This window comes from Martes martes, assembly GCF_963455335.1.
Source record: "Martes martes genome assembly, chromosome: 1".
Classification (NCBI taxonomy): domain Eukaryota; kingdom Metazoa; phylum Chordata; class Mammalia; order Carnivora; family Mustelidae; genus Martes; species Martes martes.
Genome location: NC_137888.1, coordinates 171,456,873 through 171,483,696, shown reverse-complemented (window position 1 = coordinate 171,483,696; position 26,824 = coordinate 171,456,873). Strand labels below are relative to the sequence as shown.

At 42.9% G+C, this 26,824-nt stretch overlaps 1 protein-coding gene across 1 annotated transcript in view; it reads left to right on the top strand.

Moving 5' to 3' along the window:
• The window catches only part of ITPR1 (inositol 1,4,5-trisphosphate receptor type 1), a 335,828-nt gene that overhangs the window by 172,010 nt on the left and 136,994 nt on the right, over positions 1-26,824 (top strand). The window contains exons 22-35 of the mRNA XM_080801715.1: positions 43-184; positions 1,121-1,293; positions 2,753-2,936; positions 5,991-6,129; positions 6,799-6,857; positions 9,168-9,329; positions 9,465-9,635; positions 10,124-10,189; positions 11,191-11,328; positions 14,778-14,903; positions 17,062-17,262; positions 19,127-19,378; positions 20,599-20,724; positions 23,157-23,285. Coding sequence (XP_080657841.1) covers positions 43-184; positions 1,121-1,293; positions 2,753-2,936; positions 5,991-6,129; positions 6,799-6,857; positions 9,168-9,329; positions 9,465-9,635; positions 10,124-10,189; positions 11,191-11,328; positions 14,778-14,903; positions 17,062-17,262; positions 19,127-19,378; positions 20,599-20,724; positions 23,157-23,285 — 2,068 coding nt within the window. The remainder of the gene's footprint in view (positions 1-42; positions 185-1,120; positions 1,294-2,752; positions 2,937-5,990; positions 6,130-6,798; positions 6,858-9,167; positions 9,330-9,464; positions 9,636-10,123; positions 10,190-11,190; positions 11,329-14,777; positions 14,904-17,061; positions 17,263-19,126; positions 19,379-20,598; positions 20,725-23,156; positions 23,286-26,824) is intronic.

Sequence of the window (26,824 nt, the reverse complement as noted above, 5' to 3'; positions counted from 1 at the left end):
ATCTTGAAATGTGATTTCCTTTTCTTTTTCCTTTTCTTTTAGCTATGACAGTAGTGGAACTTCTAAAGATGAAATTAAGGAGAGGTTTGCACAAACCATGGAATTTGTGGAGGAGTATTTAAGAGATGTGGTTTGTCAGAGGTTTCCTTTCTCTGATAAGGAGAAAAATAAGCTTACCTTTGAGGTAACTCATGATGAAATGATCTATGTGTTTTATCTGCTTTTCTTTGGTCATTTTTCCATCAGGTAAATAGAAAATACTTTAGCATGTGGTGATTTCTATCATGAGACTCTCGTTTGATAATAAAAAGGAGTTCAGCTCAATTTTATTCCAGAATAAAATAAAACTGTTAACCAGTCACTTGGCTTAATGGAGTTCTTAGAAGTACTCAGGGCAAATTGTATCATCTGAAATGGTAGTATATTAGGTATACTCTGTACATTATATTAAAAACTGCAGGAAAGGGTGCCTGGATGGCTGTCAGTTGGGCGTCTGCCTTTGGCTCGGGTCGTGATCCCAGAGTCCTGGGATCGAGCCCTGCATCGGGCTCCCTGCTCCACAGGGAGCCTGCTTCCCCCTCTCCCACTCTCCCTCCTGTGTTCCTTCTCTTGCTGTGTCTTTCTGTCAAATAAATAAATAAAATCTTTAAAAACAAAAAAAATGAAAAAAGAAAAAAACACTGTAGGGAAGAAACAGCCTCTGCTTGGGATCTATCACAGATGAATCATTTCAGGTACATAAATCCTTGTTACCATTGAGTTAAAATGTTTCTCTTTGAGACTTTCCTTGTGAGGAGTTCTATTTCTGAGGATTACAATGTTGTTACCTGTGTTCTCTTTGGCTGTAAGGTGGCTGGTCCTGTATTATCTTTGGGTAGCTGCACAGACAGATGATTAGGTTAGTTATTGAAATAGGTCAGGAGCTTGGCAGTTTTTTGTTTCTTATTTTTTTCTCTTTATGAAACAAAATGAAATTTGAGCAGAAATGGCAAGCAAAGTATGTGTCTTCTCTTAACATAACGAAGGTCAGAATGAGTCATTTATCAGCTAGTCAGCGTAAAACCAAAGGGTACAGTTTATTAAATACCATCTTTCTGTCTCTTTTGTTTTAATATAATAGGTTGTAAATTTAGCTAGGAATCTCATATACTTTGGTTTCTACAACTTCTCTGACCTTCTCCGATTAACCAAAATCCTCCTGGCCATACTGGACTGCGTGCACGTGACGACCATCTTCCCCATTAGCAAGATGGCAAAAGGAGAAGAGAATAAAGGTAAGAACATTGCAGCAAAGTAGAGGAGTGGGATTTGCTGGCACCCACATGCCCCGGGCACAACCTTCCAGCTTCTCCCCTTATTACTCTTGTCATGTGTTTCCCTGTGAGGTCCTTTCCTTCTCCTTTTCTCCTAGACTTTTCATTATGGACATTTCCATTTAATTTTAATTTAAATTTAATTTAATTTATTTGAAAGAACGAGAGCAGGGAGAGAAAACACACACAAGCTAGGGGTAGGGGTGGCAAGTAGGAGGGAGAGGGAGAACCCCATGTGGGTCTCAGTCCCAGGATCATGACCTGAGCCAAGGGTAGATGCTCAAGTGACTAAGCCACCCAGGCGGCCCCATTATGGACGTTTTTTTTTTTTTTTTAATAGATTTTTTTTTTTTTTAATTTTATTTATTTATTTGAGAGAGAGAGATGACAAGTAGGCAGAGAGGCAGGCAGAGAGAGAGGGGGAAGCAGGCTCCCTGCCGAGCAGAGAGCCCGATGCGGGGCTAGATCCCAGGACCCTGAGATCACGACCCGGGCCGAAGGCAGAGGCTTAACCCACTGAGCCACCCAGGTGCCCCCATTATGGACGTTTTTAAACAAAAAGCAAAGCTGAAGGAACAGCACAGCAGACACCTGTAGATCCACGACCTCAGGTCCTTAATTATTCACATTTTGCTCGATTTCCTTTATATTCATATATGAGTCTGTGTGCCTATTTTACCAAACCATTTGAAAATTATCTAACAAATTGAATGCTTATCTGTGAAGAACACATGTCCTACCCTCATATATGATGTGTTCTGAGGCATTTAATGATGATAGTAGCATATGCTGAAATAAAATCCAACCTTGTATTTCCAGTCTGTGAAGAGGACAATCTGCCTTTGTATGTGTATTTTTTTCCTCTGTTTTAGGGTCAGAGTGGGCATGTACTAGGTACTCATGTCTGGATAATTGTTGAACTTGTCTCTACAACTAGAAGAGAAAAAGTACATCTTCTTACCTCCTGCTCTCTGTCAGGTCCTGTGCTCAGTTATTTCATGTGTTTTTCACCATCTTATCCTCTGACTGAGCTCTTTTATTCTCATTTTAGAGATGAAGAAACTGAGCCTCAGTGGTAATCCAGTGTACTCAAGATCCGTGTTTGTAGCAGCACCCGATTTATGCCTTGTTAACTCCTGTACCCCTAATTTTCTGCATAGCAACAAGCATGTGCTAGGTGACCAGTAAAATTTGACAGGTGAATTAATACACAAAAGTGCCCCTTTGGGGATTTCGAAGCCCATGTGTTTTCCGCTACTCCTGAATCCCCAAATTTTTGATGGGTATTAACCTTTTCCAGTTCCTAGGGTCCTGAGAATATGTCAGAACAGAGACATGTTCAGTACTATGTCTCCAGCCTGTGCCCCCCGCCAGGCATCTCAGAGCACTCTCCTGGAATGTTGTCGTGACTGAGGTCTGTGCTGGCCCTTCCTAGGCAGTAACGTAATGCGGTCCATCCACGGGGTCGGAGAGCTGATGACCCAGGTGGTGCTCCGGGGAGGAGGCTTTTTACCCATGACTCCCATGGCTGCTGCCCCTGAGGGCAATGTGAAGCAGGCAGAGCCAGAGAAGGAGGACATCATGGTCATGGACACCAAGTTGAAGATCATCGAAATACTCCAGGTAGCCGTCAGTCGGAGGTGGAAGGGGTGTGCTCACAGGGCTGCCATCGGGACCGTGTCCCTGCTTTTATAAAGCCCTAGACTTTCTGGGGAGAGAACGGAGATGAATTCTTAGCTCGTTGTTAAGTGCCATTCATGAACCAGCTCTCTTCATCTGTCTACTGTCATCTCATGCCCCTCCCCAAAGTTCCCTGGTCCCTCCAGCCATGACGGAATTTCCTGTAAATTACCTCAGGTTTTCATAATCCTTGCCCTCTGTGTCTTCACCCAAGCTAATTCACTTAGTTAAGCTTCTACATAAAGCTGGCTTCCTTGCTTATCGTTCATAACTAGTTTAAGCCTCCATTAACTTGGCAATGCTTGCCTCCCTCCCTCCCTTCCCTTTTCGTTCATTTATTCAACACACATTTATTGAAACTGATTCCATGCCAAGTACTTTTAAGCATCGGAGATCCAACACTGAACAGCAAAGATTAAACTCCTGTTTCTAAAGAACCCGCATTTCGGTAGGAGTCATAGGCATATTAAATGGCAGGTGTACTATGTCAGATAGTGGTAAGTGTTAAAGATGCTAAAATCTAGAGGAGGGCCAGGATGGTTTGGAGGCCACCAGGAGGTGGGGATCATGGATACTGTTTTTGATGGGGTTGTCAGATGTGGCCTCTCTAGTAAAGGTGACTTGATCAGAGACCCGAATGAAGCAAGGAAGCTAGCATGTGGGTATCTAGGAAAACCCTCTAGGCAAACAGAATAGCAGGAGGAAGACCCTGAGGTGGGAATATACTTGGCAGGTTTGGGAATTGGTTGGGTTCAAGAGGGAAGAGGAGATGAAGGGGAGTAAGAATAAACAACTCTTTTGAGGGGACTTGCTACAAAATGCGCAGAGAAATGGGGAGATGTCTGAAGGGTGATTGTTGGTCACAGGAAGTTTTTGTTTTATTTTTTTAAGTTGGGAATTTATGGCAAGTTTGTATGTGGAAGGGAATGGTCAGTAGAGCGGGCACGTTGTTGACATAGGAGAGAGGAGTGAACAGTAGGAGTGAAGACCTTGCATGGGCAAAAGGAGGTAGGGGACCCGGTCTGCTGGAGACAGGGTACGAGAACCTTCCTGTGCTTTCCCCTTTCTGCTCGCAGGTCATTTTTTTCATCAATAAAACCATTTACTCCTTCATGAAAAGAATACTGTTACCAATTTTTTCTCTTATCCAATGCTGCCTAATGCCGACCCTAGAACATGTAGTAGGTGATTACCAGTGTTTATAAATTTTAAGAGTTTGTATTTTGAATCTGAAATCACATTTTATCAGTAGTTTGAAACCATTCATGAGAGTCCTCAAATAGTTAAGGCCATAGAGAATGACTCAGAAGAAACATCATTGAATTTTTGCCCATCCAAAAGTTGAGAAGGACTTTTTAGGCTATGGCTTATGTGTCCCAAGTATGTTAGTGTTATGACTGTGTATCAGCAGTGATCTAGTGTAAACCTTGATCACACCTTGAGGTCCTCTCATTGTCATCATCTTAGAACAGCTGGTCAGTGGAATCATTGTTTCAGTAAATACTTGCTGAGCCCCTACCATATGCAAGGCACTTGGGGCACTAGGAGGAATCACAGATGATTTGGACAGAGACTGTATCCACAAGAGATTTACAGTCTAATAGGAAAATAAGGAAATAAAGCTCTGAGAAAAGTGTTCTCCTGGGACACAGGGGTGGGTCATGTGATCTCATTTAGTAAGCAGCAGAGAAGGTTTTTCAGAGGAGGTAGGATTTCATCTGCGCTTTTAAGCCTGGACAGGATTTATAGTATAGAAACAAGGGAACATGCTCAAGTGCCCTTGAACTTGGACCAGGTTGGATGAGGGCATGATATCACATGGGCCAGTAGCATCTTCTCCTTGGGCAGAGACCTGGAATGTGTGGAATGGAAGTTGTCAGAAATGAGATCAGAAAGGAGGACCAGGCCAGGTTCTAGAGAGCTCTAGGTGCCTCAAGTGTTAGGACTTTATTCTGTGGTGAGACTTTGAAGATTTTTATACAGGGGACTGACATAAGAATGAGCACCTGTGGGAGGTGGATTTGGTGATGACAAGGTAGAAGAGAAGGAGGATGGGAGCAGGGGCAAGTGATAGTTGGGAGAGATGCAGGGGAAGTGGTGGAGGCAGAACCAAGAGGACTGTCTCTGATTAGATGTGTGAATCAGGGAAGGAGGAGTCGATGTTCCTGAGGCTGACTGAGAGAACCTGTGCAGGATTGACATTGTTTTCTACAATACTGAATTTGAGACTCTGGAAAGACCCCAAATGGGATGTCTAATAGTCGGTAGGAAACAATGACCAGCATCTCTAAAGGCAAGCCAAGGTAGTGTCTCAGTCTGGGAGAGGTGACTGCCCTGGATTGGGTAAGGTCACCAAGAGGGCAAGACAGAGATGGGGAGAGAATGGAAGGGAGAATGTTAGTAAGGTCCTCAAATAAGGCCAAGTGGTTGTTTTTTTGGGAGGGGGTGTGTGGCTCTAGCAACAATCTGGGAAAAGGTAACCTTGCTTCAGAGTAGAGGTCAAGGGAATGTAGGAAGTGAATGAAGAGGAACCCAAGTGTTGATAATAAATCAGAGGAAACCATCTGAAATGAGAAATACGGACCAAGCTAGTTTCTAGTAGTAAAAACATATTTTTCTCTGTTAATTCTTTTAAATTAAAGCAGCCAACTTCACCATTCTCAGGGCCCAGAATTGGCATTTACTACTTGCTGAAGTAATGTTTTATAGAGGATGGAGTAGGAAGTGAGTGATTTATTATTACAATTATTAAATTAATTGTCTGGATGTTGAAGTTTGCACTGGAAGCTAAGGTGCTGTGGACAAGTTTGATATACCCCATGGAAGTCTGTTGTTAAAGTAATTGTTGAAATCTAAGCCAAATATTTGGCTCACTTAGTGCTTAAGCTAATTGATGCAACAGTTACCAGGCCCAGCCAGAGTGCAGTGGCTTGGCAAAGTGTTACAGGTGGTATGCTAATGTAACCAATCTGTTTCCATTTCCACTTGAATCTTTAGTTTATTTTGAATGTGAGGTTGGATTATAGGATCTCCTGCCTTCTGTGTATATTTAAGCGAGAGTTTGATGAAAGCAATTCCCAGACTTCGGAAACATCCTCCGGAAACAGCAGCCAAGAGGGGCCAAGTACCGTACCAGGTTAGTGATTCCACAATGGGATTTCAGCCGTAGAACGGGGTGTGGTCTAATAAAAACTGGGGATTCCAACAGTACATACTACAGAAAGGGCAAAATATGAATATTTTGAAGATTAATGGAGAACGAAATCCTTGGAGTTACCCTTTTTGAGCAGAAGAATAATCTCTTCTGGGTTAGGTCTTGTTTCTTTCCATCTTGGAGTGTTTTCGTCATAAGACAGCTGAGGGTTGTAGTGTTTTGGTTACATGAAATGCCAATAAAAGCAAACAAAACCCTGTAAGAAAATGTTTTGTCCACTAGCAACTTTTACTCATAATGGAAGTTTTTCCCTGACCAGGAAATAGTGATGAAGGGTACTGGGGAAGGTGGTAGTGGGGAACATAATCCCACCTGTCAAGGCCTGAGCTGCCTTGGCGTGGGGTCATCACTCTGCTCTACTAAGGGGATCATGAGCAGGTAGGAAACTGACAGAAATGTAGAGCAGTACACACCAGAGCCACTGTACAGTGTGATCTGGGTTGACCTGGTTGCACAGCTTTACGAGATAAGATTCTGGGAGACTCGAGGTTAACCTAGGGGTGGGGCAAGGCCACTTTTGGGAAAGTTCACCAACAGCCTGGTTTTTTTTAGACCTTTCTACATGTGAAGCTACGTTCTCTATCTTTTCAGGTACTCTTGACTTTGAACACATTGAAGAGCAAGCAGAAGGCATCTTTGGAGGAAGGAAAGTAAAATTTCAGTGTTAAATGTTATGGGTGATTCTAAGAGTAGGAAGCCTCCTTTTGTGTAAAGGCTTTTCCTTCATTTTTCTAGGAAACAATTAGTCTTGGGTTTAGGTTATTTTTTGGCTCTATTTGTAACCCTTAGTGCTCAGGTCAGAATGATATTAGTTGGTTCTCTGTGTGTGAGTGTGTTCCCTGCTTGGGATGGAAGGAATGTAGGTTTCCCCAAATACACATATTAAAATATATTTTTTTAATGGTGCAAAATAGGTTGAAAGAAAGAGGGGATTGAAAACAAAGTGAGATTATCAAGGTCATATGTTTCTGCTGCTGGTGGATTGCCGTTTTTGTCCGTGCAACGACAGCAGAAGCACACATTGTCCCAACATTAGATGAATGTATGATCCCCTTTTTAAAAGATCAGATTACTCAATGTTGACTTAAAACATTATTATGAGACTCAAATACCTCCAAGACTCGAACAGCCGCAAATTCATATAAATACCCTATGCACATAGTCTTTTTTTTTTTTAAGATTTTTATCTGTTAGAGAGAGAGCATGAGGAGGGGGAGAGACAGAGGGAGAGGGAGAAGCAGACTCTCCACTGAGCAGGGAGCCTGATGTGGGGCTTGATTCCAGGACCCTGGGATCTGACCTGAGCTGAAAGCAGACACTTAACTGACTGAGCCACCCAGGTGTCCCCCACATAGTTCTTTTCATACACATACTCGGTTCACTTATCTATTGCTGTGTAACTTACTACATATATTTAGTGGATTGAAAAAATAGTCTTGTTATTGCCTCTCATCATTAAGTGGGTTGGCTGGGGCTCAGCTAGACGGCTCATCTGCTGGTCACTGTTGAGTTGATTGGGGCTGGTGATTGGGGCTGGCACACGCAAGCTTTTTAACTCACATTTCTGTCTCCTTGGTAGGAATATCTTAAGGCTGGGAACTCTATTTCTCCCTTCTTCCTCTCTCTCTACACGTGACCGTCTTGGGCTTCTTTGTAGCTCAGTGACTGGCTCTAAATGCAAAGAACCCGACCGGATAGGCCAACAGCATACAATAATAATCAAGCCTCTGCTTGTATCGTGTTGCTAATATCCTAATGGCCAAAGCAGATGCCATGGCTGAGCCCAGTGTCAGTGGAGGAGGGGCCTACATAAGGATGTCTATACCAGGAAGGTCTCTTTTGTTGGGAGGGCACCAATGTTAGCGGTCTACCCCAGCACTTACTGTAAAACCTGTGAAATTTAAATTAGCAATATTATTTAATACAATAAAAGATGTTTTTCTGGAACACAGAAGATGTTGAATTCATCATGATGACACTCCCATGTGCTCTTGGGGTATCTCAACTTTCCCATCATTTTCTACTATTACACAGTAGTGACACTGTCTTCACAACTTTTTGGAGCATGTAGCCTGAACAGAGTATCATCCTGTGAAATCCCCTCTGTGCTTTTCTTGCTAACCTGCAAGCATGAAGTTCCCACCATTTGGCATTCATTTGATGGTAACACAACATAGCAGGCCACTGACACAGCAATGGAGTGGCAATGCTCAGGTAGGCAGCGGTCTGCCATCTGATCCAGGACACGCTTATTAATGTTTTAATTATTTAAATGACACACAGTTAAAATAGATACAGAGATAACCCCTGACAGTTTGCTAAGGGACCTCAGTTTGAAGCACACCGCGTCGTCATGGGTCATGGCAACACGCCTCAAAGTGGGGTCTGCAGACTGCTTGCTCCAAGTTTGTGACCTGAGAAGTTCAGAGCACAGGAGTAATCACTGGGACACTTTTATGGTGACTTGATGCTGCCACAGCCACGTGTGGGATCAGGGGACTTGGTACGGACTACGTCATCAGTTAGCTGTAAAGTGGAAATAAACACAACTAGTCCTTTGGTAGGCATTGAATTACAGCATCTTCCATAAAAAATAAACGCCTGATTTAGGACAAACACGGCTGTGTGCAGTTCTCCGCCCATAGATGAGACCCAGCAGCAGAGCCCTGAAACCGAGGAGTCGGGAATCTGGAGAAAAAAGCTAGGTCCTGTCACTGTGGGAGGGTAGGGACCTTGGTTTAAAATCAGACAGTGGTGAGATCTTCACTGTCCTCTCACCTTACAACGTAGCGGAAGTTAAAACGATTGCGTTGTTAGGGGGGCTTGTTAAAACTCAAGTCCCCCGAGGCTGGCTGTGGGGTGAGAACTCTGACTGGTGGGTGTGTCCAGGTCTGAGCACGTGAGAGAAGGGCGTCTGTGGCTCATCTGTCCTTCCCCCTTCCATGTGCTCCTTTAGTGAGGAGAACACCCCTCTGGACTTGGACGACCACGGCGGCAGAACCTTCCTCCGAGTCTTGCTGCATTTGACGATGCATGACTACCCACCCCTGGTGTCGGGGGCCCTGCAGCTCCTCTTCCGGCACTTCAGTCAGAGGCAGGAGGTCCTGCAGGCCTTCAAACAGGTAGCTGGGGTTGCCATTCGTGTGTGTGTGTGTGTGTGTGTGTGTGTGTGTGTGTGTGTGTAGTGGTGGTGTTATTGCTTTCTGAGTGACTTTCCGAGAGGCTGTTGTCGCCGCTGACCCATTGCTTTTGTTCAGGTCCAGCTGCTTGTTACCAGCCAAGATGTGGACAACTACAAACAGATCAAACAAGACTTGGACCAGCTGAGATCCATTGTGGAAAAGTCAGAGCTCTGGGTGTACAAAGGGCAGGGCCCTGATGAGGCCATGGACGGTGCCTCTGGTGAAAATGAACATAAGAAAACAGAGGTGGGTGAGACGAGGCTCACACCGTCCTTGCAGATGGATGGGCTCCTCCAACCACGGGATATCCTCCTCTAGTTTTAGGAAAAAGCGCAGATTGTGGGTTGAGCGTCATTCACAAGAGATTAGCTCGTGAAGTAGCCGAAGTAACAGCCATTCTCCTAGGAAATAAGCTGCAAAATGGAAGTTTAGCTACTTCTTCTGTGTCACCTTGGACCGTGGGGAGTAGGCTTTGTTGCTGAGTGGATGAGCACCAGCTTTCCCTTGCAGACCCGCCCGGGAAAGAACCTGTTCTTAGTAGGCTGCCCCCCCACCCCCTTCCTCTCCCACATCAGTGAAATCATGTCAATCAGAATGAGTCGGGCTGAAACCCAGCATGACGATAGGAAAACTGCCAAACTCTCGTTGCTTCCTAAATGCCGATGCCAAGCTGAATGAACAGATTATTGCCCAAGGGCCAAACAAACCACACTTATGTTTATTTTGGTCTCTAGGACGGGAATAACAAGTCACAAAAGCATGAGAGCACCAGCAGCTACAACTACAGGGTGGTAAAAGAGGTAAGTGGCCTCCTGCCTTCTTTCCTCTCCTAGGAGCTACAGTCTGTGATAGTGAGATTGAAGGTGCTTCAGCTTTTTCCTTCATGTAAAGTTTCACAGGGTGAAAGAAGCTCACAGAGGTTACATACATGGGTTTTAGGATCAGAACTTGGTTCGAATCATCCTCTGCCACTTTTTTTTAACTTATCCTCCATTTTCTCACTTTTGATCGGTGCAGCTAACACCTATATTTCTGAAGGGTTATAACTGACCAGAGGATTAATTGATAAAACCATCAAGGTTCTATCTCAGTGGCTGGCACATAGTGTCCACCTGAGGGCTCTAGCTCTTTAGAGATCTTTGCATAAGGTGGTTGAAAGTTGGGAGGTTGGGAGCTTTGTGGGTTTTTTACCCCCAGAGCACACTCTTCTCAAGTCCCTGGCAATGATGCTGAGTCTCATCATTTTAGGAGATATTTCTGAAACTATCCCACTTTGGGTTGAAGCCTTAATCCACTGCATACTCTGGAAGGGCATGTTCTTAGCCACATCTCCATGTGATTAAGTTTGATGTGATTAACAAGAATACTGCGTATTAGAGCACAATCTCCCTCGTTTTGGGTGTTTTAATATGCTGTGATCACTTCTGCCTTCCTGCCCATGACCAGCACCTATGGTTTTTTTCTCAGTTGTGCTTCCTAGTTTTTGGAGGTTAATTTCTTTCATTTTGTCTGCTTTATTAAGGCATAATTGACCCAAAACAAAAATTATAATCTCACTAAAACATGACATGAAATAATTTGATAGACATACTCTGTGGGATGATGACCACAATCAAGTCAGTTAACACATGCATCACCTCGCAGAGCAAGCTCTTTTGAGGCGGTGAGAACACTTGGGATTTGCTTCAGCAAATTTCACATGCGCATACACCTTTATTGCCCGTTGTCACTGTGCTGTACACTGGAGCTCAGAGCTGAGGTTTGGTCAGAGGTACAAACTTGGGATCTCTCTCTCGGACAGATTCTGATCCGCCTCAGCAAACTCTGTGTCCAGGAGAGCGCATCCGTGAGGAAAAGCAGGAAGCAGCAGCAGCGGCTTCTGCGGAACATGGGCGCGCATGCCGTGGTGCTGGAGCTGCTGCAGATCCCCTACGAGAAGGTGAGCCAGTCCCCCTCCCCAGAGGGCGGCGGGTCCCCGCGTTTTCCTCAGCGCTTCACGTTTGGTGGTGTTGGTGAAGACATGAAGCTGATGTGATGAGCTGAGTGTGAGGCACTTGTAGGTCACTTGTATGAAACAAATAGCTTCATAAAGTGAAATCGCCCATAACCTGCCTCCAGTTCTAAGATTCTAAGCAGAAGCCCGTTGATTCTCACCTTGCTCCCACACCACGCTGGATGTGAAGGTTGGCTAGATGGAGCTCTGCACACGGGCTTGTGCTCTCCAGCATTGTCTGCAAATGCCCTGCAGGCAGTTTAAGCCCTACAGGTTTCTTTTCTTTTTTTTTTTTTTTTTATATTTTATTTATTTATTTGACAGACAGAGATCACAAGTAGGCAGAGAGGCAGGCAGAGAGAGGGGGGAAGCAGCTCCCCGCTGAGCAGAGAGACCGATGCGGGGCTCGATCCCAGGACCCTGAGATCATGACCTGAGCTGAAGGCAGAGGCTTTAACCCACTGAGCCACCCAGGCGCCCGAGCCCTACAGGTTTCTAAACACATGTGGGAACGTGGGGCTTGCCCACTTTGGAGGTCCTCAGTAGCCTGCTGACATCTGGCCAAGTATTTGGGTCTATCATATATGTTGCTCTAAGTCCTCTTTTCTCTCATGAGAAGTTACATGCTCTGTCCCATCCTTTCAGGCCAGCATTTGTCATTGACAGTGATAGGATTTAGGGAAGCAGGGTAATAGTGCTTGGCACTGTGCAGCCTAACAGGGCATTTGCGAAAGCCCTGTCCCTTCGCTTCCAAAATCCAGTGCCATTATATGGTGTTCTCACTTGACAGATGAGGAGACTGAGGCTTGGGGAGGTTTAGAGCCCCAGGGCGTGGACTCCTGCCTCTTGAGTTTACCAGTGACTGCCAGAAAACTTTGCTGGCATTGAGTTGCCTGAAGAAGCCTCACTGCTCGTGCTCGCCGGGGGCCAGGCACTGCACTGGGTCCTTTTCTTCACTCGTTCACTTCATCCTTAAGACAGCGCATGAGACAGGTCATAATCTTAGGAGCCCCGCTTTAGGTGAGAAGGCTGTTGCCAGAGGTTCGATACGTTCCCTCCATGGCGCAGCAACATGACAGAGCCAGCCCTGCTTGGTTGTGGAGCCCAGGTCTTATGTGCTGCAGCAGCTGCCTGTGCTCAAGGAAGTTCTTGGCAGACACCACCACCGCAGTCACGGGGGCCACAGGATTCAGGCTCGTCAAGCCTTTCAGTAGCCACCAATAAAGTGTAAGCTTAATCCCTCCAATAAGTCAGGAACTTAACTAATCTGAAATTAGTACAAGTTTGCATGTCATCCTCACTTAACTGGCATTTAGGCTCGAACCAGCAAGCTGATTTACCTTGCTATGTGTAAAGAGTATGAGGAGGGGGCGCCTGGGTGGCTCAGTGGATTAAAGCCTCTGCCTTCTGCTCAGGTCATGATCCCGGGGTCCTGGGATCGAGCCCCGCATCGGGCTCTCTGCTCAGCAGGGAGCCTGCTTCCTCCTCTCTCTCCCTGCCTGCCTCTCTGACTAGTTGGAATCTCTGTTTATCAAATAAATAAATAAAATCTTTAAAAAAAGAAAAAAGAGTATGAGGAGGTAGTTTGCTGGCCTCCTAATATCCTCAGTTTCCTTGAAAACATACATGCCTTCGTCGAGTAGTGTTAATGGAACAAACAGGTAACCTGATGTGGTTGGAATTGGTGGCAGAACATTTTGTGTGTGTGTGTGTGTGTGTGTGTGTGTGTGACTCCATGAGTGCAGATATCCCAGTGTGGGAGAAGAGTGGAGGAATTCCTACAGATACACTCTTATTATGTGATGTCTTTAGAGCTTACCTGCCTTGTAAAAATCCATTTCAAATGATGAAGTTTTTAGTTTCTGTGAGCCCCCAGCAGATTCTCCTTTTAGCAAAGAAGTGAAAGAGTACAGGACTGTTTGAGGTTACGGCTGCCAGCCAGCAGCCTCTCTGTCCCAAGGCCTCTGATTTCTTAGAGTTGGAAGGCACGCCACTTTCTCTGTTAATGAGAGACAACGTTAATATCCACTCTGCTGTGTGGGAGTCTTCTTAACCTCGCCCATTTTTGATTGTTAAAGCTGGTAGCTCAGATTCCTTCTGTTAGTTGTTTTGCTCAGATGTGTCCTGTTTTCTCCCAGGATGATTATCTAGACCAGGGGGAGCCAACTGCAGACATGAACCAAATCCAGCCCACCACCTGTTTTTATATAGCATGTTAGCTAAGAATGATTGTTCCATTTTTCAATAGTTACATTCTTAGTGGTACCTGCAAAATGTTCTCTCTTTTGCTTTTTGACCCACAAAACCTAAAGTATCTGTCTGACCCTGGTCTAGACCAGAACCAGTAGCTAACGTTGATTGTGTGATAACTGTCTCAGCACTGGACATGGATTTTGTCACTGAATCTTCACAACAACCATACGAAGTGTGCATTTTTTTACCTCCATTTCACAGAGGAGGAGATGGAGACCCTGAACGCTTAAGTACATGGCTAGAGAGTGGTAGATCTGCATAAGCCCTAAGCAGTCAGGTTTTAGGGCCTGCCTTCCTAACTGTTAGGCTCCTGGCTGCTCGAAAGAGGTCATATAAGTGAGAAGACTTAGGGAGGTTACTGTTGACTGTACAAATAGGAGGGATGATTCCATTTCATTCTCCTTCATTTTTACCCTATTAAAGGTTGGTTTGTTTAGAATTGGGTAGAATGGCAGTAGGGTGTAATCAGTTGTCTTATCACAGGGCATCTAATGCTTAAAAAACACCGAGTGTGTGTTTTTACTGTAGGAAATGAGAATCACATAATCAGCTGTGTGAAATGCCTGGGGCAGGTATTATCCCCATTTTGCAGATGGGAAAACTAACTCTTGGGTTAAATGGTGAGGCTGAGGTGACAAGGAAAGGATTATGGCAGGTGTATTTGCCCAAATTTGTAATCTAAAGAGATTTCTACTCTAACATGTTCTCTGCCAAGAGCTCTAGTGCATGCTTACGTTCGGCAGATTAAACAGGGTGAGCCCGAGAGCTGGGGCGGTGTGGGCTCACCACCAGTGATGCAGTCGGCCATTGCTGTGCTGTCACTCTGCTCTCAGGATTGGGGGTGGGTTCAGAAATTTGGGGCATTGCTAGAAATGGCTTCCACTCTGTATTGTACTCTTCCCAAAGAAATTCTTTTTGTATCTGCTTATGGCTAGTGGAAGAGAACATAGGACAGTTGAATTAGTTACAGGCTTCCTTGCAGTGTCATCAATGCAGCACCCCCATATTTTCACACAACAGGCCTTCAGCGTGTCATAGAACTGGGTCTCCTGGCGGAAAGGTAGGTGCTGTCACCTGCTGACCTTTTGTCCTCAGCATAGCCCTGTTTTCAACCTATTATTCATCTGCCTCCTTCCACACAGGCTGAAGATACCAAGATGCAGGAGATAATGAGGCTGGCTCATGAATTCCTGCAGAATTTCTGTGCAGGCAACCAGCAGAATCAAGCCTTGCTACACAAACATATAAACCTGTTTCTCAACCCAGGGGTAAGACCTCAGGCCTGTCTGGAAATCTGTGAAGGGAGGGCAGGAAGCAGTAAGAGGAACAGCTTGTTCTTTTGCTGTGGTGACCACGGGGACTTGTTATAATGCAAAATTCATTCTAAGAGGAACATTTGGGCCAACTCTCAGGAGGACATAAACACTCCCCATCTTTTTAGGGGAGAAAGCAGGGAAAGGGAGGAGGAAGTGGTAGGGCAAGGTAAGATATATTTTTTCCTAACATTCTTTATTTCATCAAATTTTAGCCCTAGAGAGTTGCTGATTCTCAGTCTCTAGCCACATCCTCCTGAGGTCATGCATAAAGTTTTCTGTGTACATAATATAATACATTAGATACATACAAATACATAGTTTATTCATATAAAACATAACTGTCATATCTTAGTTTGTCAGATATGTTTTGAAAGTATGTATTGTGCAGTTTTTTTTAAAGAAAAATGGTGACGTACTCTTTATTTTGCGTTTTGCTTTTTTCACTTAATACTATGGCTGTCTTTGCAAGTCATAGATACATAAATTTTTCTCATTTTTGATGAGAAGTTGTGATGGCTACATGGTGTTCCATAGTATGGCTATAACATTTTAAAAACCATTCTCATATTAGTGGACATTGAGGCAATGTCTAATTCTTGACTTTGTAAATAATTCTACAGAGGATATCCTGGTAAATACACGCACATTCACTTGTTCATTAGTACCCCTAGAGCTTTGGAGGAGAAGACTGGAAGGCTGAGGGGTAATACTTCCTCTTTGTTATGTATGGGGAAAGAAAAGACAAAAGATAAAAAGTTTAGAGCCCCCTACCTCACACCAAACATAAAACTTGGTAAAAAATAGAAAATAAATCTTCTAGAAGATAACATGAAAATATCTTGACCTAGTAGAAAGTGAAGTTTTCTTACGTAGGATACAAGCAGCACTAATTACAAAGGAAAATATCAATAAACCAGACTTCTTTAAAAACTTCTATTCACCAAATGACATTATTAAGATCCTCCAGAGGCAAACCAGAGACAGGGAGAGGACATTTGCATTACATGTGTCCAATAAAGAACTCCTATCTAAAATATATAATCAACTCAAAAAAAGTCAATAAGGAAAAGGGCAACCCATTTTTAAAAATTATTTTTATTAGCATATAATGTATTATTTGCCTGGAGTACAGGGCTGTGGATCATCAGGCTTAAACATTTCACAACACTCACCATAGCACATACCCTCCCCAATGGCCATAACCCAAAGGACGACCTATTTTTAAAAATAGGTTAAAAAAAAGTTTATAATGAAATCATCCATAGAAGAAATCCTGATAGCCAGTAAATGGGACAAAGTTATCATCAGAGATGTGTAAATTAGCTAAGATTTGCACAACAAATTATGACAAAAACCAAAGAGACCAACAACACTGTAACTCAACTAGGGTTTGGAAAAGCTCTAGTGTAGAATGGAAATTGTTAACATCTTTTGAAAGCTGTTGGCAAGTACTGTCTCAAGCCAAACGCTTGTACTTTGCAGCCCAGCAATTCCACTCTCGGGTGGAAACCCAACGGAAATGCACGTATATTAAAGCTTAGCAGAAGACACGTTCAGAAATGCTCAGAGCAGCACTATTTTTGCTAAGAGTAGTGTTACTACTTGCTACTGAAACTGGATACGCCCCCAAATGCCCATCAGCAATAGAGCAGAGAAGCACATGGTAGTTTATTCACGCCATGGAATTTACATAGCAGTGACCACGAACAGACTACTGATACACGCAACAGCATGTTGAGAGCATTGCAGTTGGACTGTTGAATAAAAGAAACCAGACGGGAGGGAGTACATGAGGCTTGACAGCGGGCAAAACTAATCTGTAGTTGCAGAAATCAAAATGAGTTAAATCGGGGGGCGAGGCCTTTCGTTTCTTGACGTGGGTGCTGGGGTTTCCGGTGTAGTTCATTGAGCTGGAGACGAGTGATTCGTTTCCCTTTCCGTGTGTTTATTACAACTTATAAAAGAAGACAGTACAGAAGTGAGAAAGGAGAAAGGTCTCTTTGTGGGTTTCAACACTTCTCTCTGTGCACGTTGCTAGACTCTCTCACGTGACTCAGCTCTGTCCGCCTTTTGACCATTTCCCTGTACTCCTGCCTCACTCTTGTGCCAGATCCTGGAGGCGGTCACCATGCAGCACATCTTCATGAACAATTTCCAGCTCTGCAGTGAGATCAATGAGCGGGTTGTCCAGCATTTTGTTCACTGCATTGAGACCCACGGTCGAAACGTCCAGTACATAAAATTCTTGCAGACGATCGTCAAGGCAGAAGGGAAATTCATCAAAAAGTGCCAAGACATGGTCATGGCTGAGGTGACAGCTGTTTATTTCTATATACCTTCATCTAGAGTTTCTGGCAAATTTTTAAATTCTTGCTATCTGTATGAACTGGCACCCTCTCCTGGAGCCACATAAATGGACAGAACGTAATTGTGGTGTGTATTTGTGAGCTTAAATTGTATGTAGAAGTGAGAGTCTGATCTGATTTTTTCATAGCAGCATATCTATTTATTTTAAGGCATTTTGGCTCAGATTCTTCTGAGAGGAGAAAAAAATAGGAATATTGAACGAAAATTACAAAGAATAGAGAGTAAATATAGATAGAAACCACTGAGCCAGAACAGCCTACATTCCTGTGGATTATATGACAGTTTCTTTAATTATTCACTTAACTAGCTAGAAAAATTGTTGCTTGCTGATTCACGGGAAGAAGCTGGTCAGTGGAATTGGGACAAAGTCCTACTGAGTTGTCTGTGGGCAGTCAGGGCCGCATGGGATGCTGTCTGACCGGGAAGGCTCTCTGCCACACCTGTGTTCAAATAGACTCAGTTGAATCTTCCCACCTGTTGAAAAAATGAAACATCAAGTAAATCCACTTAACACTTGGATTTATAATTCCCATCTAATAAGAAACAGGGTTCCAGTGGAAGGTAGTGTAGTATGATTAAAAGAATTGACTTGACCTGGGATATGAATGTAAGCTATACTACTTTATTGGCACAGTGACCTGATGACTTGCCAACCCTCAGCGTGCCTTCCTATAAAATGAAGGCACGGTGGTATTCAGCCGAGAAGCTGACATGCCAGTTCAGGGAAACGATGGTGACAATAGGAGCTAACATTTGTTGGAAGCCTGCCATACCCTAGTCATGGTTCTAAGCAATTTACATATAATCATTTATTTCATCTACAGGACACAGCACCGTGAGTTAGGTATCAATTTTGTCCTCAGTTTTATGGGCAAAACTGAAGCACAGTGAGGTTAGATCCATGTGGAGTGTTGATCATGGTATCTGGCACCTAATTAGAGCTGACAGAAGTGAGTTGTTATCATGCAGATATTATGGACTATATGTATTATGACTTCTGTGCCAGCCCTTTTTGGATCTTCTGTATTTCCTGAAATTGATTTACTCTTAAGTGGACTTATGAGAAGCCACACACACAGTCCTGGGAGCAAGTTATAAGTAGGAATGCCTTGATTCTTTGAGGAGTGTTGAAAGGAAGACATACCTTAGTAAGAAGTGGATAATTGATAATTGTGAAGAGAGGAGGCAGCATATGAAAGAGTTGTAAAAGGGATACTACTTCTCAAGCATTAAAAAGATGGAAACTTTTTTTTTTAAGATTTTATTTATTTATTTGACAGAGAGATTACAAGTAGGCGGAAAGGCAGGCAGATAGAGAGGAGGAAGCAGGCTCCCTGCTGAGCAGAGAGCCCGACGAGAGGCTCAACCCCAGGACCCTGAGATCATGACCCGATCCGAAGGCAGAGGCTTTAACCCACTGAGCCACCCAGGTGCCCTGATGGAAACATTTTTGAAAAGAAAAACCATAGTCTAAATATTAGGTTTGGAAATCCACATGCAAGCTTGCAATCTTCATTTCCACTGGGTGCATGAATGTGGTTCTGCAGACTTTCTCTTCCCCTGGTAGTTTTGTTTAAGGCCACTGTCACATACCTGTATCTGTCGATTAAAATGCTGCTGCTGCAGATTTTTAGTTATTGATTAATAGAAGTGAATGAAATTTAGATGAGTTTAGTAATAAAGGTGAGACTGGTTTTGGAAAGCAAAAGCTGACAAAGCAGCTCTCCTTCTCTGCAAGTAGATATTTTTTAAATGGTGTCCCCACCTCCGCAAGCCTGTAATATAAACAAGCCCTGTTCTTTTTATAGCTGGTTAATTCGGGAGAAGACGTCCTCGTGTTCTACAACGACAGAGCCTCTTTCCAGACCCTGATCCAGATGATGAGGTCAGAGAGGGACCGGATGGACGAGAACAGCCCTCTCATGTATCACATCCACCTGGTGGAGCTCTTGGCCGTGTGCACTGAGGGCAAGAACGTCTACACGGAGATAAAGTGCAACTCCCTGCTCCCGCTGGACGACATCGTCCGCGTCGTGACCCACGAGGACTGCATCCCCGAGGTGAGTGAGCCTTTCTCATGCCTCTGCATGTGGCATGTGGAGCTGTGGCCGGCCCACATGAGACCTCACGGTGCTGAGACCTGCAGCTCATTTCATAGTGAGGTCTCAGTTGGTGGAAACAACATTTTCTCGAATGCTGATTTTGTGCATAAAGCTTGTTGGTGGGGGGATGTTAATCTTTCCTGCTGTCTCCTTGAGAACCATGGGACTCTGCTGCTATGCTTCTGTTCTTGGTAACTAATAACAGCCTGTTGAGCAAAGAGGATTCTTTGAATCCCCTTTGAATGAATGCCTGAAAAAATGAGATTGAATGGTTTGAGATATGGTTCATGGGCACGGACGACCCGATTCTGCAAGTTTATTCTTTAAAATGAAAATTTGTATTATAACAATAATGACAATTATAAAATATTGAGGAACTACAGGTAAGCAGTACGAAAATCCACCACCCATAATAAATAGCTGTTCGATTTTGAAAATGATTCCTTCCAAGCTGTCCATTTTCTTATTCATATATACTGGCTGGTAACAAAAATGACAGAAAAACAGTGAATCATCCAGAATATAGTTTGTCTTTATATGTTTAAAATATATACTCTTAATTTATATCTTAAACTAAATAGACATATATTTATATATAGTATAAGTAGTATGTATCATATATATGCTAGTATGTTTTTAGATGGTTTTTTTGAAAAGTTCAAATAGCAGAGACTATAAAGGAGTAAACTATGAAAAGTCTCCTAATCTTTTCCCTCCCACCCCACAGAAAATCATTTATTATGTTCATGTACATCGTCTAGAATTCTGCATATAAACAAATGTAAATATATGTTCTTCATTCCCCCATGCCCTTTTTATTTTTTTTTTAATACAAAAGGTGACATTCTGGATACACTGTTCTTCTTTTTGTATCAGTTCATAAAGAGATTCCACATTCCTTTTTTATAGTTACATAAAAATTTTATTATATGAATGTTCTGTAATTGCCCTGCATGGCTGTTTAACAGGCTTATGAGACGATAATGAGATGATAATAACTGGTGATTCTTGTGAAGGAGGAAATGACAAGATTGCATTTTTCTCACAGCCTGTTCACTCAGACTTTTGGACTCTTGTCTGATAGGTGAAAAGAATGTTCTAACATAGTTTTGATTTGCATTTCTCTTATTCCATGTATACCAAATCGGTTTTTCAGAGAAGTCTGTTTCTGTCTTCAGGTTAAAATTGCATACATTAACTTCCTTAATCACTGCTATGTGGATACTGAGGTGGAAATGAAGGAGATTTACACCAGCAATCACATGTGGAAATTGTTTGAGAATTTCCTTGTGGACATCTGCAGGGTAAGGCTCTCTGGAACTGAGCGACAAAGCAGAAGTGTGTGTGTGTATGAGTGTGTCTGGACATCCTTATGCAGGCATAAGGGAAATAGCCACATAATTTCAACTCGTTAATGTGTGGCACAGGGAGGCACATGTGTTTCTTGGCCTCGCATATGTCTCATTCCTTTCTACCTTTTACTCCTAACAGAGAATAGATTTTGTGCGTCATGTGTCAGGGAAGATGGATCATTTCTGCTTTTCGCTTCATCCTTTATGGATTGATCTGTGAATAATAATCTGAGACATGGGGTGCCTGGGTGGCTCACTGGGTTAAGCCTCTGCCTTTGGCTCAGATCATGGTCTTAGGGTCCTGGTATTGAGCTCCACATCAGACTCTCTGCTCAGTGGGGAGCCTGCTTCCCCTTCTCTCTCTGCCTGCCTTTCTGCCTGCTTATGATCTCTCGCTCTCTGTCAAATAAATAAATAAAATCTTTTTTAAAAAAAATCTGAGACATATTACAATCAGATTTAAAAGTTTTCTTTTCCTTGACACTATGTCTCCTTGAAGGACACTGTCCTAAGCTTGAGCATTTCTCTCCTTCCGTCTGGTGTCGAGGAGCCTGCGAAGCACTTCCCTTTGGATCTGCTTTCCTGACCAGCCATTGAGCTGGGCTTCATACTCTTGATTTGGTTTTGCTCCAAGCTTAACATTAATCTTAAGGCTGCAAGACCTGCTACCTGACAAGGCACACCATAGATACGCTAGGAGTTTTGTGATGGTGGATTTAGGGGAGAGGTGGTGGGAACCAAGAGAGAATAATTGTAAGATGAACCTTAATTTTGGACACGTGTTGAAAAGAAAAGTGCACTCTAGAGTCCTAGACTGTGATAATTTCTGCTTGAATGTACAGTTACCAGTGTAAGACAAGGAACCTATAGGAGCTTGTTTTCTTCCCAATTGAGGACTTTATTTAATAGTATTTAGGTATTGGTATCACAGACATATATATATTTTTAAAATGTCAAATTCCTCCTAGTCTTTTAATCCCATAAATCTGGGTTTTAGAGATTGGAATGAAAGGCATGTTTTGTTTTATTTTTATTTTATTTTATGCTTTAAAAAACATTTTTTTTTAAAAAATAGACTCTATACCCAGTGTGGAGCCCAATGTGGGTCTTGAACTCATGACCCTGAGAGCAAGACCTGAGTGGAGTCAGGAGTCAGAGGCTTTACTGACTGAGCCACCCAGGGACCCCTGCTTTTCTTTTTTGTTTTTTTTCTTTTTTTCTTTCTTTCTTTTTTTGAATCAGGCTGAGCAAAGTTTTCCATAAAGGACCAGATATTAAACACATTCAGCTTTGTGGGCCATCTGGTCTGTATCACAACTACTCAACTCTGCCTTGGTAGTTTGAAAGCAGCCATGACAATGTGTATACATGTGGGCATGGCTGTGTTCCAATAAAACTTTATTTATAAAAGCAGCCACCAGCCCTTAACTTTGCTGACCTCTACATTACAGTATTCGGAAATGTAAAATCAGTTGCTAATTTCATTTTCTGAATTTGTCTACAAACTGCTCAGCATTAAGCTTAGAACATGGTAGTTAATTAATAAAACTTGATTCTTTTTTGCCCTTCATAAATTTTTATAAGTAATGTTAATGTCCCAAACTGTGTAAGTAATGAATTTGGTAATAAAACTTGATTTTTAAGCATGTATTTTCTAAACCTTTCCCTCTAAATGTCTGATCTTATTTTAAGCAGCATAATTAAGTAGAATGTAAGTAAAATCTGAAGTCTCTCCTTACCCCAAAACTTAGAGTCCATGACTCTGATTTACAGCTCACTACTTTCAACAGCATTGCATATCCGTAACTTTTTAAAAACTGAAGTCTAGTTGACACACAATGTGACATTAGTTCCACATGTACAGCATAATGATGTGACAACTTTATATTAACATTTTTATGAAAAATTAAGAGTGTTGTAGATTTGGAGAGCGTCACACACAATGGACCTCACTGATGTATTTGATTCTCTTGATTACGTAGATAGGAAACCATAGCTGACAAGAGATGAATGGCTTAACCAGGAGGACAGTTTGCTTTTAGGGGACAGTATAGATAACTGTAGTGATTATGCCTTAAGCTGCCTTTTAAAGGTTTTAGATTTGCCACACATAGCTAGGAATTGGGAAGCAATGGCCCTCTAGGTGCCATCCTGATTTTAATGTTTTGTGTGTCTATACGTGATGTCTGAGTGGATTAGCTTCTCTTTCTGCGTGATTTACTGTTGTTATTACTGTAATTTCTAAGAGGGAGACATATCAACCTGCAAGCCTTTACCTTTCATTTGTTAAGGGGGTAATCAGTAGTAGTGGTCACAGATTTCTTAATCCTACAACTGACCTGCAGGTTTTGGGGTCATGTCTGAAACGTCCAATTGCCTTGCAGGCCTGTAACAACACCAGTGACAGGAAACACGCAGACTCCATTTTGGAGAAGTATGTTACTGAAATTGTCATGAGTATCGTCACCACTTTCTTCAGTTCTCCCTTCTCGGACCAGAGCACGACGCTGCAGGTAAGAAAGGCAAAGGCAGGGCATTCACAGCTGAACTTTGGCAGTGGCTGTCCGCCCGGATTTGGCAGCAAGCAGCTGTCCATGAGCCGTTCTGCAGAGCTTTCGGACAAGATGCTTTACCTGCTGTGGGGGGGTCCCTTGACTAAAGAAGCACCTAAGGATGTTTTCCTAAACCAGATGATTCTGTTGGTTGTTGATTTTTATCCCCTTAAGATGCCTTTTCTTCCCCCTTCATTCTTGTTGATTCCTCCCCTCTAATCTTAGAAGGAGACACAGCTTTCAGATAGGTGCTCCCCTTTATTAACACTTCTTAAAAACACATTTGGAGATCTCGATTCTAACTCCCAAGTGTGCGCCTGGAGTTCACCCGACATGGTGAGGGGCTAGTGTGAGAAGTTGTGCAGCCAGCCGGGGGTGCTGCTGCATGGCCCGGCCCTGCGGGCGTATGCATGCCTTCATGCGTGGCACTCCTGGGACTGTGTACCATCATGGCCCCATGTCAGGATTCCCACCAGGTCCAAAGGTAGGAATCCATGGATCTGGGAGATGATGTCATTCTTTGACTTGGAAAAAAATCGTCCTTCTCTTTATAACGTAAGTCTGGGTTAACCGCTGTGTGCGTCTTGCTGCAGGACAAAAGCTGATCTTGGTCTCCAGCAGTCAGAAGAGAAATACTAACCCTCCTTGTCATAGGAGGCGGTAGAGGCTGTCCTGGGATTGATGGGTGGCCCAGGGTTGCTGGAGTATAGATATAATCCTAATGAAGGTAAATGCTCCAAGGGAAGGGTGATTCTTGGTCAGTGTAATATTCCTTGATGCATTAATTAGGTATAGTTATTAATCAGCTATAGTTCATTAATATGCAAAGAGTTCGTATGAGCCTAATGCAGCCTATGAGGTAGATAATACTATTCCCATTTTCAGCTGAGTAAACTGAGGCTCAGAAAGTTTAATTACCATGCTCAGTCAGGGTCACAGCCATTAGGTGGCATAACCATGATTTTAGCCTGCTTCTCTCTGACGCAAAAACTTGAATTATGGAATTTTTTTATTGAGATACCTTTCCTTGGGACTACTGGTAACCTTCTGTTTAGTTAGAAATATCTATAAAAGCTAGCAGTTAAGCTAAAGTATCCCAGAGTTAGAAGGTTGCCTTTCAAATGTCTACTTGTTCGTGAGTAATTGGGGAGCAGAAACTGGTTGGATCCCAAGCACATGAGTTCCCAGAGACCAGAACATGCTCCTCACCAAGTACTATTACACAGAGAGCCAGCTAGGGAAGATGCTTTGGTTACTAAGATTAGACTTGCTTCTTTTGTAATTTCAAGTGACAATCACCACAGCAATGCCCATTCTCCTATAGATTGTGAAACAGTATTGCAAAACCAAAATGTCAAAGTAAATCAGTCACATTAATTGGAAAACCATTAAATGGGAACTTGCGTTTTGGTTTTCTATCTTGCTCACTCCTGTCTCCTCATACTGCCTTACTCTGAAGCCAATTTTTGGAGCACCTAATAAGCCAGAGAGATGAATTCATCAGAGAGATGAATCTTCAATATAAGTGTTATAAGTTCCTAGCAAGACCCAGGTAGTCTATATATACTTAGAATACAAAGTCCAAAGTGGTTTTAGCTTTGTTTTTTAAGGGGTAGCTTATGAATTTCCAGAACATTTATTTTCAAGGAATATTATTTTTGGATCTCTCATAGTCTGTTTTATTTTGTTTATATGCTGAGAAGCATATGCCTCATTTCCCCAGCTAGATTTTTACTTCCTTCCTGGCTTCCTTCCTTGTTTATTTTTTGTTTTTGTTTGTTTCCTTCTTTTCATTCAGCCCAGACATATGAGGAAGGGAATTGGTGAACCTGGGTTTGGCTGTGTTGCATTTATGTTGCCAGTGGAATGTCCAGGTTGCAGCTGAAACTATGGGATCCAGAGAGGAAGAATAGAATTTTGGAGGCTTTAGAGCAGGATAAAGCTGGTTTCAAATCCTCACTCTGTCCCTTACTGGCTCTGTGAACTTGCCCTGGTCACCAAACTTCCAAACCTCTTCGCTCACATTTGAAGCAGGAATATAGTATCTGCCTTACAGGTTATTGTGAGTACTAGAGATAATGTTTTATGAAACATCTAGCATAATACCTGGTGCATAGGAGAGGCTTAGTAAATAGGAACTTGTGCTTTTCCCTGCTAGACTGTCAGCTACGATAAGAAGGACATGGTTATGTCTTAGGTGCACAGTTGTCTGTGATACTGCTCTGTCCCTGTGCCTCGCTTTGTGCTCGGAACCTAGTAGTTGCTGACTCACTGAATATGTAAATGAATCGGTGAGACTCAGGAGAATGGAGTGGTAGAATCTAAATTTAAACATTGACTCCTTGAAGTTGTGGCCCAGAAAATGAAGTGGTTTACTAGAGGGGATTGGGCACAGCACAAATTATTAGAGACAAGATACTCAAGAAGTCAGAGGAAGGTCTTCACTCTATCCCACACGTAGGATGGGATTCAAGGAACAAACAGGGCTTCAGGGTCTAAGAAAAGGGAGGATTTTATGTAGAAGGTGTTGGGCAGCCATGTTCTTTAATCCAAGAGGTCAAGTGAGGTGATGCCCCCAGATTGCCTAATGGAAGCTACTCTGGCCAATTTATTCATTTTTTGTTTTTCCAGGGGTCAGCTGGGAATAGAGTCTAATAAATACTGGTTCCATTGAATTAACTTAGTCAAAGATACTTTTTGAATTTTGAATTCAGAGATACTCTTTGAATTTGGGTGTTGGGTTCTCATCCCAACTCTAGCACATAGGAGCCAGTGGAGTGGATGATAATTCCACTGTTGACTTCTCTGGGTCTTGGTGAGGGTTCAGTGAGGGCAAAAAGCCCTTAGCCCTTGGCATGTGGCACAGAAAGTACTTCCTGAAGAAAGCAGTGAGATCCCGGTTTGTGGGTGAACTTGGTGGAAAGAACACAAGTTGTTGGCATCAGAGAGCCCGGATGTCGACTCAGTGCTCTGCCACCACTTGTCCGTTCTTCTGTGTACTTTCTTTTAAGCTTTCTGGGCCTCCATTTTGTATGTATAGCATTAAGGCAATTTGTTTGCCACAGGATTGTTAGTTGAGGCCCTAAATGTGGCACCTAATAAGTGTAAGTTACCTGAACATTGTTCATAGAAGAGGTTCTGAATTTTTATTGACCTGTTGTACTTTCTTCTAATAGAGTTTCTTCCCTCCACCCCAGCACTTTCTGTTGTTTTTCTTCTATTTCAGAAACCTTTCTAGAGTTTTTAAATACTTTTTTTTCGTTGCTGTATTAACTCCCACTGTGTTTCGGAGGGACTGTGCAAGTCCTCTTCCCCCAGACTGAAAACCCATGGAGTAGCTCACCGTACACAGTGAAGTTTGCCCTGCAGGTCAAAGCTACCATGACCCGGGTAGCTTTGGGGGGAGACCATAATTATAACTTTGAAATGCATTCAGAAAGCACTGTCAAACTGAGGAAGTAAATGTTGGAGTTCTCTTACTTTAATAAAAAGAGTACACA